The sequence below is a fragment of the Artemia franciscana genome, unplaced genomic scaffold (assembly GCF_032884065.1).
Source record: "Artemia franciscana unplaced genomic scaffold, ASM3288406v1 Scaffold_3956, whole genome shotgun sequence".
NCBI classification, from domain to species: Eukaryota; Metazoa; Arthropoda; class Branchiopoda; order Anostraca; family Artemiidae; genus Artemia; species Artemia franciscana.
The window spans coordinates 1,363-14,424 of NW_027064510.1; the positions used below are offsets into that span (position 1 = coordinate 1,363).

The 13,062-nt window shown below is 35.3% G+C and overlaps 1 protein-coding gene across 1 annotated transcript; it reads left to right on the top strand.

Moving 5' to 3' along the window:
• Window positions 1–7,472: 7,472 nt before the first annotated feature.
• LOC136043252 (superkiller complex protein 2-like) lies at window positions 7,473–10,848 on the top strand (the record flags this gene model as incomplete). The annotated part of the gene is given in 4 exon segments (XM_065728183.1): window positions 7,473–7,728; window positions 7,731–8,281; window positions 8,329–9,592; window positions 9,745–10,848. Coding segments are annotated over 4 exon segments (2,772 nt in total), but the record flags the coding sequence as incomplete, so codon positions are not given.
• Between the last annotated feature and the right edge of the window lie 2,214 nt (window positions 10,849–13,062).

Sequence of the window (13,062 nt, forward strand, 5' to 3'; positions counted from 1 at the left end):
CATCTATGGATTGAATTCAACCAACCACGATCCGGTCCTGTTAAATCCATCCACATTACAGCTAAGAAAAAGTTTTCCAATGAACTTCAAAACCACCAAAAGAAAATCAAAGAACTGACAGCAAAAAAAATTAAAGATAACCCTCATTTCCTTGATCGACTCTCTGTCTTGATCACCTTGATCAAAGAATCCTCATTTCCATCATCTAGGATCACTTTTGTCTTCACTATTTGGCTCTATGAATAGTTTCTTCTTTGTGGAGGTGTTTTTCCCTTCAGCAACTATCCCATCAACTAATTTGCTGCTCTTACTTTTTTTTCGCTTTTCTTCTTTTTCAAGTTAAAGTTTGACAGGGGTATCAGTCGTTTCTTTTGAAGTTCCTTTCTTATGTCGTTGCCTGTGTTAAGAAACGCGTGTCTTTGGTTTGGGAAATGGTCTTACTTGTTCAGCGGTAGCTGTTTCTCGATCTGAAACAAGAATAGATGAGCTCCAAGCTTCTTCATTGTTCACCTCAACCTCAGGGTCTTTAGGCTGACATAGGATGTAATTTGCCAGACAAATTGGGGCAAGTTTATTAAAATTAGGAGAGCAGGCCTGTCAGTGACCAAAAAGGTAAGAAAATCTTTCACTAAGTCCCTCATGCTGTTATCTGGGGTGAACAATGCGTGAATGTTTTGTCCAACAAGAGAAGCAATGCCATATATTGTCAAAGTCTTTCCAATGCTAGACAATATACAGCTATCTGCAGCTTTTTTATATTGACATGTTAATGGAAAGTACACACAAGTATCAAAAAGCTGGAGCTTGTGGCTGCAGAGACGGGAATGGTAAGTAGTTTGATGCCTGAATCCAGGACCAGATAAAGGGTGACAAGAGCAATTGGGTCCATTTGGGCATAGCGTTTGAAACGACCCCTCGCTGCCATAAAAAACACTATTTTTGCTAAATTGTTAAATATATTTCATAATTCCTCTAAGCGTTTCTGATGGAGAGAGACCATTTTCCAGGCTAAAACTAATAAAACAAATCTGATATCAACAATGAATCAGGAGCGGATTAAATAGTTCAGCAGTTATGCCGATTGAAAGTGAAGACGCAAGGAAATTATATTTTCAGACAGTCCTAGGAGAATTTACAGAATAAAAACTTAGAAATTTTTAATTCATATTCAGTGACGTAAATTTATATTCAATGAATATTTTTGTAAATGATAAATGTTAATTATTTATTTATGCATATAATTAGGTCTAAATTTTTTCTTTAAAACTGATCAATAATTCTTTAGGGAAAATTGGCATCTTAAGATTTTTTGGCTTAGAAAAATGTACCAGAAAGGTCAAAAGTTTGAGAAAACACGAGCTCTGAGACACGAGGTCCTTCTAAATATCAAATTTCATTAAGATCAGGAATCTACAACATTTGCTTATTCTACCCACCAAGTTCCCACCCAATCTCTCAAATCTAAGCATGTTCCAAGATTTCCGGTTTCCCCCTCCAACTCTCCCCATTATCACCAGATCTGGTCGAGATTTAAAATAAGAGCTCTGAAACATAAGTTCCTTAAGAATATCAAATATCATTAAGATCTGGTCACCCATTTGTAAGTTAAAAATACCTCAATTTGTCCAATTTTTCTGAATTAACACCCCCTCCCCCAAAGAGAGTGGATTCAGTCCGGTTATGTCAATCACATATCTAGGACTTGTGCTTACTCTTCCCACCAAGTTTCATCCCAATCTCTCCCCTCTAAGTGTTTTCCAAGATTCCTTGTTTCCCCTCCAACTCCCCCCAATATCACCGGATACAGTCGGGATTTAAAATAAGAGCTCTGAGACACAAGGTCCTTCTAAATATAAAATTTCATTAAAATCCAATCACCTATTTGTAAGTTAAAAATACCTCGTTTTTTTTCAATTTTTCCTCTCCCTCCAGCCCCCCAGATGGTCCAATCGGGGAAACGACTGTTATCAAGTCAATTTGTACAGATCCCTGAGACGCATACCAATTTCCATCGTCCTAACATGTCTAGAAGCACCAAACTCGCTAAAGCACTGGGAATCCCCCCAACTCCCCCAAAGAGAGCAGCTCCAGTCCAGTTATGTCAATCACCTATCTAGAACTAATGCTCATTCTTCCCATCAAGTTTCATCCCAATCGCTCTACTCTAAGCGTTTTCCAAGATTTCCAGTTTCAAAGATTTCTATTTCCCCCCTCCAACCCCCTATGTCCCCAGATCCAATTCGAATTGAAAATGGATCATTTGAGACACAAGAAATTTCTATATATTAAGTTTCGTTAAGATCCCATCACCCATTCATAAGATAAAGATACCTAGATAATTTTGAAGACCACACTGCCTTTCCATGATGAAAGTAGAACAGTTCAAAATAGGGATGAAACCTTTTAATTGACAGTGAATAGATTTAAAATTATTTAACTGGATATTTCGAACACATATACAGTGTTCATCATCAGCAGTAAAACCTCAATTTTCACATTTTCCAAGATGCCAAAATCTTATGGCAGATATGCCACTTGCTAGATTAAGGAATTTAAAACATCAAAAATCATAGTGGTAAGTGTGTATTCCTTTAATGAGCCTAGGGAATATTTCATTAGATTTGAGGTGCTTTGGCTTGTAGCATAGACAAACATTAATTTATCTCAATTGCTAAAGTAGGAGAAAACAGTTTTTTTCTACATACCAATTAATTACCTTTAATTCGTAACATGTTTATAAATATAGTCATATTTCAACATGTCATTATTATTATATACATGTCAAAATTTCTTTTATAGAGTCAATTGTATTGGAAATTACCTGAGCAGTTCCACAATTATGCAGAATAAGATATATTCATGTGCACTACACACAGCAAACATAAACAAGCACTTGAAACAGATCTTGCATGTCAGTAGACTCATCTAGTTATAGAATATGATATTTACTGCCTCTTTTCTATAAGAGGGCAAAAAGATGTGTCCCAAGATTGGAGTTTTTTGGTAGATGGATCCTTTTGAAGAAAAAATACCCTAAATTTTGTAGATGAGTGTTATCTGGTACATATTGGGACATGTTCCAGAGTGTACCATTTTTTCTTGTCCTACTATACATGCTATGTCCTACTACTATGCACTGGATTCAGGATCCTTTGTCTGAGAGGCCACGGGTTTGAATCTCAGTGTACCCAATTCTTTGGTTTGGGACAGGGGTCAGTGGCATGACTCTGTCAGCTTAGCCAGAGTCAACCCAGCTCTAAAAGGGTACCTGGAGAAATCTGGGGAAGGTAAACAGGAAGGGTGTGCAAAAGCACAGGAAGGTTGGCCCCCAGCCTCCCATTGCACTTCCTAGCTGAAGGGCCAAGAAATAGAGATCAGCACTGCCAGTAGGGACTGTAAAGTCTAATTCTGTATCCTTTACCTTTTTTTATACTATACACCAGATGACACCCATCTCTAAAATTGGGTGTTATTTTTTTCTAAATATTTTACCACAGGTTGGCCAGACAATATGATCAGATAATTTGGCTTTTGTTTGAATTCACAAGCACTAAATTCTATTGAACTATAAAAGAGTAAATAAAGAAAGTCTAAAGGCAAAATATTTTTTGAGGGGAGAGGGGTATTTGCTAATCTTTGAGATAAGCTTTCTCAAAAAAAGTGTAACATACCAAAATAATTGGTCTGGATGGTTGAACACCAAACAAACTATACTAGATGGCCTCTATAGATTTTTCAGAGAATGCTAGATGGCAGAAAGCTTGCTTCACCTCCTATGTATTGCATCCCAGTACATACCACTCTCTTTTACTAAGGGGTTTGGGGCTTTTGGGAAGGAAACTTATTAAGAAAATAATCCAAACTTCATAATTCAAAGAATAATTGTAGCTAACACATTTAGCTTTAGCTCCACTAATCTTTACCCCCCCCCCTAAATTCCAAATAAATAGCCCAAATCATACATTTCCCAAGAATTCTCCCAATGAGTCTTTCTTATTCCACCCATGCATTTGTCAATTGAATTAACTGCAGCAAAAGAGGAACCAGAAAAACAAGATGAAAAAACAAAACAGAAAAACAAGATAGATGGCAGAATGTTAGGATTTATATTACTTGGGCTATGTATTTGCAAATGGTAGGGTGGTAGAGAAGTATAGTGGAGCTGCTGTCAAAATTTGTTAGCAACAATAACCAATAATCAAGACATTTACTTTACATGTTACTATTAAAACTAATGACAAAAATAATTAAAATTCCTTAGCTAGCTATTAATGGCATTCTTTCTTCACTAAACTTTTTTAAGTACTTTTAAACTTTTGGTTCCTTAGGATTGTTTTGAGCCTTTTTAGCCTCTTTAAAGACTCAAAACAGAATTTACACCAGGAATGGTTATTGCACTGAGAAAGTATATTTAAAAAAAGCATTAAATGATGGATTCAATTTCTTCCTAGCTAAATCATGAATATATAGGCCTACATACTTATTGAAAACTAATAATGAGGGTTAGGAGTGTAATTTTGTCAAACTCCTAGAAAGGGGGGCAAATTTGGAGCTGATCTTTCTATATAAAACGGAAATGAGAATCAATATGAGTAATATGGTACCATACAGGCAGAGGTAGGCAAAAGCTTAAAGGTAAAACTGATCTGTTTCTATGGATACTTGAAAACTGTAGGCCTATCTCAGTTTTATCCATACTTCCAAAGGCACTAAACTTCAGCTTGGTCAGGGAGACAGTTGTCCTCCTAGCCTACTCTATAACAGATCACACCCCTGGTGAGTATAAAACTCATTGGCAATGTAAATGAACATAATATTTTGGGTATATGCCTGGAGAATATCCTATAGATAAGGAAACATGCTAAGAAAACAATTCATAATATGGAGAATATTTGTAGCTAATTGTTGTATTCAACCCTGCTATGCTTTATCCCCAAACCCTGCCTAATGTGCAAATTTATATGCATAATTATATATTTTTAATGCATTTTGCCAGTTGCCCTCTCTTGTTTCCACCTACAAATTGAACTAACTGTGACAAAACAAGAAACAAGACAAAAAAACAAAACAAGAGACAAGAGTGACAGGTGTCAGAGTACATTTGAAATATATAATTATAGCTATATTATTAACACATTAGGAGGAGGGGGTAGTGTAGCATATAGCAGGGCTACATCCAAAATGTTTTAGCAACAACTATTCTGCATCTTGTTAAATATGAATTAGTGATGATGCAGATCCAATTGGAAAATTTACTGAAATGTCCTCAGGGTACTCATACAACAAAACAAAACTGTATCCCCAATTCTGGGCATAGTACACATATATACCCAAAAACAAAAAGCTACTTCCAAATACGCACGAATATGTCTCTCACAGGCTTAAAAATTGTATCTAACGCCAGCGGTTTGCCATCTATAATGAAATTTTGTGAAAAGCTATAGATTTAGAAAGTGACTGCTTCGTTTCATGAAGAGAGCCCTCTATGACTGTTTAGCTACTGAAATTACAAGAGATAAAAAAGGTCGCTTTGATTTACATGGCTTCCTGAGTATATTAGCTTATTTCAGCTTGACGGTTTATACGTTGTGAACCATTTATGGGTTACCTGGGCCATTAACGTAAGGCAACATTAATAATTTTATCTGAGATCTTGAGATTTCAGCTTCGAGCTAGGTATCTTTGAAAAAGAATAAATTTGAGATTATTGTTTTATCCTATCAACAGGTCAGTAGCAAATAAAAAAAAGAATCAAAAACAAGTTATCGTAGCTAAGTTTCTAGTATTTCTTTTATAAAAAAAGAAACACCTTGAATTCCAAACGGGCTTTTGACTCTTAAAGACAGTGGAAAGGATAATTGATTTTTTGAGTCGCAATAAAAGATAACGCAGCCAGATTGCATAATAATAATTAAAAAAAAATCAGAAATTTAGTTTTATTGAGAAAACTTCTATATGCAGATATTCAGTGTTTAGGACTAGCAGGTTTTCGACAAGTGAATGAGAATCAGTTAAAAATAAGCTAAAATGTGTTCCAACAAAAAAAATTGAAGGGGTACATTTTGCTTTTGAAAGGTGTAGTTTTACTTTAAAATCAGTTGATTGTTAATAATCGAAATTTTACGGACAAAATACCTTGTCAAATGTAATTTGGCTAACTTAATGTTTTTACTTTAATGGTCTGACCAGGCAAAACTGAAAAAAAAATACAGTGCTGCCCTGAAGCTTCTTTTTATGGACGAAAGAAAGAAAAAGTTACTGGAAATAAAGGTTCTGGGGTATGAATAAACGTTAGATGAGCTCAAAAGATATTTTAAAATTTTGTATCTTAGGTGGTTTAACAAAAACGTACGCTTTTGTAACATTTCAAAAACCTGGGATTTTTGCAGTAAATACAAATATATAAGTAATCGGAGGACATACATCCCCACGTCAGATTTCCCCAAACACATTCAATAAAATTGATCAACCCCCTTTTTGCTTTACTAATTGTAAAAGATTGGAAGAAGGCTCATTTGAAAGGAAATCAAAGCAACCGCAAAACAGATTCCACTTTGTACCAAATGCTATTCACATACCTGACCTTAGGATGGCCAGTTAGCTTGTATACTGGTTCGAAGCATTACTGAAATGCTGGCTATCTCTGAAACTTCAAAATTGTTTTTTGGACCAATTAGCATTCAATTTAGCGAAACCAAGACAAAAATAAGTAAAAACAGCGTAAAAACTACTAAGTGTAGATATACAATACATGTTAACCTATTAATAGATGCCTTATTTTTCAATTCCCATATTCACACTGCGAGGTATAAAAGATATTTAATATGCCGCTATTCTTTTCCCTCGTACTTACACCCCGGTGTTTTAAATGTCTCTTGAACCTTCTATTCGTTCCTTTTTTTTCGAGGAAGATCGTTCAAGATAGTAGCGCAACCCCGGAGGAAAGTTCTTGGTTCTTAGCGTGTCCTTTTTCAGCTAATTGAAACGAACTGTGTGCTTTCGCGTCTGCCTTGTCGGTGGGTCAAAGGAGGGAGCAATGTGAGAGAAATTTTCTGAGCAAAACAAATTTATATACTTGGAGAAAACAGCCATCAATACAACTACGTCAACCTTTCATTTAGAAGCAGGAGTGTCATACGTAGACGCCCAACCTCTAAACATGACAAAAAGTATCTATCTTCACATTACACTCAACTTTTGACACGGGATATCATATAATGATTGATAGATTTTTTTAACTGATTTCCAAAATGATGTCAGTTATACTTTTTGATGACACCGTGTATGATAGATACCCTGAAATAAATGACGTCACGTCAAAACTTAAAATCAAACATGAAAACGAATGATATCGTTTATAATGACGTTATTTGTGCCATATAAAAGGATGCATACAGCAAATTCACCTCAATAGATTATAGAATTTTAAAGATGAATATTCAATCCACTTTTTTTGACAGTCTTAAATCCAGTGGCAAAGACACAAGGAGATAACGACTGAAGGTAAAATTAAAGATTCCGAAGGTTCAAAAGTTCACCTGGCACTTCCGAAAATTCCTAAGCAAGACCGAACATTATGGGCTGAAACCGTTAATGTCAGTGAAGCTGTTGATTTTGACAGTATGTTTCCCAACCCTGCATTCAAATGGAAGTTTGAGCTTGACAGCTTTCAGAAACATGCTATTATTAAATTGGAGAAAGGTGAAAGTGTTCTTATCGCTGCACATACATCAAAGCCTTGTCCAACCAGAAATTTAGAGAGTTTAGAAGTACTTTTGAAGACGTCGGGATTATAACAGGAGATGTCCAGATCAATCCAAAGGCGAGTTGTGTTATAATGACGACCGATATTTTAAGATCCATGCTGTATAATGGGCAAAGTTCAGTTCAAGACCTAGAATGGGTCATATTTGATGAAGTTCATTACATGAACGATTCTGAACGAGGTGTCGTATATGAAGAAGTATTAATTCTTTTACCAGAACACGTGGGAATCATCATGTTGAGTGCCACTGCTCCCAATACCTTGGAATTTGCGTCATGGGTTGGCATAACGAAGAAAAGAAAGATGTATGTTATAAGCACACCGAAGAGGCCTGCACCTTTAGAACATTATATATATACAGGACAATCTAGAAAATCACAGGAGCATAAATTTCTTATTTTAGGAGCTGAGGGAACTCTACTGAATAAAGGCTATTTAGATGCTATAGAAGCAAAGAAACCAAAAGAGAAAGTCCATGCTCAACAGAAAGACACTGGAAAAGGCCTCTCGGAGGAGGTAGACGATATTATGATCATAGATGCAATAAAAAAGAAGGCAATCAGGTTAAAAACGTGACAGCTATTGGTACCCCTACTCCAAAATGGGGCCCACAGCACCAAAAGCAGCTTTGGATTCGAGTACTTGATCATCTTCGTTCGAAGGATAAGCTCCCTGTTATTTGTTTTACTTTGTCAAGGAGCAAATGCGATTCAAATGCAAATTTATTGGCTTCTGTTGACTTGACAACAGCAAAAGAAAAAGATGCTATTGCTCAGTTCTTGCACATATGCTTGGACAAACTCAAAGGCTCAGACAAGAATCTTCCACAAGTTATTCAAATGTCAAGTCTGTTAAACCGAGGAATAGGTGTCCATCACAGTGGAATATTGCCAATTTTAAAAGAAGTTGTTGAAATGCTGTTCCAAGATGAGAAGGTTAAGCTGCTATTTGCAACTGAGACTTTTGCAATGGGAGTAAATATGCCTGCTCGCTCAATAGTTTTTGACGATATAATGAAACACGACGACAAAGGTCGAAGACAATTGCTGCCTTCGGAATATATACAGATGGCTGGACGTGCTGGAAGGCGAGGTTTAGACTCTGCTGGCACTGTTCTAATATTATGTAAAGATAATGTGCCGGAATTGGAAAGCCTTCAAAAAATGATGCTCGGAAAATCTCAAAAATTAGAATCGCAGTTTCGTGTGACTTATTCGATGATATTGAATTTACTGAGAGGAAAACAATTAAGAGTTCAAGACATGATGAAACTAAGCTTTGGGGAGGTTCATTTCCGCTCAAAAATCGAACAAATTGAAAAGGAAATGAAACAAAGAGAGAAACCCCCAAAACTTTACTGTAACACGTGCTCAGATATTGAAAGCTTTTATGAGGCTGCTGGAAAGTATCTAGAAAAAAAAGCTGAAGTGTACAAGCACGTTTTACACCCCCAAGTAATTAAGGCATTTAAACCTGGACGTTTTTTAACAGTCGTCGACGATTAATGTGTTTTAAAACTTGGTCTCCTTTTAGATGTCAATAACCTTTCTAAAGAGCCCATTTTTAAGACTTTAGTCCTTCGTGGGAGCAGAGAAATAAAGAGAGAAAACTCAATGAAAAAAATAGATAAAACAAGACCGAAATCTGCCCTAACACCAAAAATGGTAGCCCTTGTAAAACATACATATTTTGTTCCACATGGTCGGGACGGTGACGTTTTATCTTTGAAGGTAGAAGACATTGCAGATGTTACCAACTCCACCCTAAAAATAGATTGCAAGGCCATATTAAATGACTGGAACGCAAAACCAAAGGAAGATTCTCCTTGTTCTTAATTTGTGAAAGCAGTTGATACCTTATTGCGTATATCAAAAGATCCCAACTTCAGTTACCTTAATCTGGTAGAATATTTAAAACAGAAAACCTTGGACATGGTTTTGCTAGTGCAAGAGCTGCAAAAAATCAAACCAAAATATGAGATTTCAATTGTTGCTTGTGCTCATCTTTTTATGACCATTTGAATTTCACTATGCAAGAGCGAGAAGAATACGATCAGTTGGCTTACCTCAAATCGGACGAGCGTCTTGGTAATTCAACAGAATATACTGCAAAATTGAATGTTTTGAAATCTTTCGATTATGTTAATTCAGATAACATAGTTCAACTGAAGGGACAGGTAGCGTGCAGCATTGGAAAACAAGAATTAATGCTGACCGAGTTATTATTCCACAATATTTTGACAGATTTACCAGAAGAGGATATTGCAGCATTACTATCATGTTTAGTTTTCAATCAAAAGACTGAGATGGGGCCAAACCTTACTCCTTCTCAAAAGGAAACTATAGATCGCATTCAAAAGTTAGCAAGGGACATCGGTGAAACTCAAAAACACTTCGGTTTACTAGAAGATGTTGATGACTATGTTGATCAGTTTCAATTTGGCCTAGTTGAGGTGGTCTATAAATGGACGATGGGTGTGTCATTTAGAGAAATAATAGAACTGACTGACGTCCAGGATGGCTCGATAGTAAGAGTGATACAGCAACTTGTAGAGACTTTAGAGGATCTTCGTAAAGCCGCTCAAATTCTTGGTAATCCAACACTCGAAAGTAAGATGGAGGCTGCTTCAACAAAAATAAAGCGTGATATTGTTTTCCAAGGCAGTCTATATTTAGAGTGAACTTCGTATAAGTACCTGACTAGATCAGTAGGCATATTGATATTTGTTTTTGTGTCTTGAAAAAGGTGACTATTGTGAGCTTAGACTTCCTCTTACAGTTAGCCTTGAATTTGCATGTCTCCAATTTTGTACCATGTAAAATAAACCATATGTTTCTTATATTTTTAAAGATTTAATTAGGATTTAGTAAGGTTTTGCTTTATTATAAACTTCGGTAGATGGTTTCTTATTTTCTGATGGAAATTCAGTGGAATGGAAGTGTGTAATCTGTAAGCTTTTTGCCTTAGAAAAATTCTTCTAAATTTCAGGAAACCGTAGGATTAAATTGATTAATTTTACGGGTTTATAACCACAATGTTTTCACAGTTACATTAAGTATCACAACGTAAGAGAGAGAGAGAGAGAGAGAGAGAGAGAGAAAGATGGGTTTATTAATATAAATAACTAAACAAAACAAGCAAATGGCCCGAAGCAAAGCTTGTTTGGGCTTACAACCCCAATACACATACAAATAAAACAATACGAAAAAGAAGAAAAAATAAAAAGAAAAGAAAAGGAAAAGAAAAAAGAAGGAAAGAAGAAGAAAAAAATCAATTACCCTGCATTTCAATCGAAACGGATTTACACTTCAAAAGAGACAAAACAATAAGAAACTAAAACCACTTTACCAGTATCGCCAAAATCAAAACCAACATCTTTGCTCCACTTGAGGTCCACTCAACTATCAAAACCATAAATATTAGGCAAAATAGCTTTAATTCCTGCCGAAATTCAAAAAAACTATCGATGTTTCTCAAAGTCGTAGGTAAACAATTCCATGCATGGGGTCCTAGATGACGAATAGAAAATTGAGATCTACGGGTAATAGAAAGCGGACGACGAATTATATCGGACTGTCTCGTAGAATGTGTATGAATATCACTTCCTAATTCAAACATACTTTTAAAACATATTGGTAAACAATTTTGAAAATATTTATATATAAACAGGCTTCGATAAAAAATAATAAGTCCTGCTAAAGGCAAGATTTTGCATTCTGTATACCTCTTTTGTACCGAGTCTTTAAAACCTACACCACATAACACTCGAAGCGCTTTATTCTGCAAAACTCGAACACAATGGAGAAGAAATGTACTACCCCAAACATTGCAACAGTATAGCAGATAAGGATGAATTAAGGAATAATATATTGTTCTTAAAATATCTCTTGGGAAAATATACTGCAACTTTCTTAAAATGCCAACATTCCTAGCGAGTTTAAGACTAATATAATCTATATGTTTTCTAAAGCTGAGAAATTCATCAATTAAAACTCCTAGATATTTTGTACAATTTATTCTTAAAATACTCATATCAGCAATATTAAGTCTGTCTATCCAAGGGTAATAATTTGAGCTCCTACCATACCATAAAAAGCAAGATTTACTATAATTCAAATTTAACTTATTAAGCTTCATCCAATTTTGTACAAACTCCAGACAAGAACTAATACGACTCAACAGCTGAATTCCTCTTCGTGCAGCCACAGCTATATGAGTGTCATCCGCAAAGCTGGGAACAATTACGTTTTCCCCGTCACAACCAATGTCAAGATCATACGAAATCATATTAAAAGCTCTACATAAATCATTTATAAAAATTAGAAATAACAGGGGACCAAGAACAGATCCTTGAGGTACTCCAAATTTAACACTACTAACTGAAGAAACATTATCTCCTAGTTGTACATATTGAGTTGTAAGAGTTGTAAGATTAGTTGACTAAGTTGTCATAAGTGTAAGACTATAAGACTAGTTGTAAGAATATGCAGAAAATATTCCAACAGTGAATTTTTCGTGAATCTAACGCATTCTGCATTGGTTGACATCATTTATCTTATAGTCTTGTTCTTCTATTATAATCCTTATGGAGGACTACATTGTCAAAAAGGTCTTAAAACTAAAAATATTCTAATCGTCTCTACTACCGCTTATTTATTAACTGTCTGTATGAGTCTGCATGAAATATAACGTATTCAAATATGTTCCAATCAAAAATGTTTCAGGAATTAAAAAATAAAAAGCAACCCTCCTCGCTAGCACAGACAGTTTTCAAAACACATCCAATAAAAAATATTAGATAGCCACTTTCTTCAACATAGTGAAACTGGAAGTCGTCCTACCCTAGTCCCAAACAATAAAAATTCAGCTTAAATTGTTTGTAATTTATGATTTTTGACCAAAAACCACATTAATGAGTAGTGTAGCCGTAATGGCGCTGGAAGTCGCCCGGCCCCAGTTCACACCAATAAAAATTCAACTAACGTTGTTGCTACGATTTATCATTTTTATGTACACAATTAATTAATTTTATATTCTTTTACCAATGATTGTTCACTTCTAGAAATTGTGCTTCTTACAAATATGAAAATAACATCGCTTTTAGTCTCTTACCCTACAACCAAACAAAGAAAAGGCTGTCAACAAAACTTGAATGTTTGATTAAATACTACAACTACTGTGATGATTGGTCAATAGTTGAGACTAAAGAACAGAGTATCTTTCAAAGTAAATAGTAAAAAAGTATAAAGAGAGTACCTTCCAAAAGAATTTTGTCAAGCACCCCAATACTCAACCAA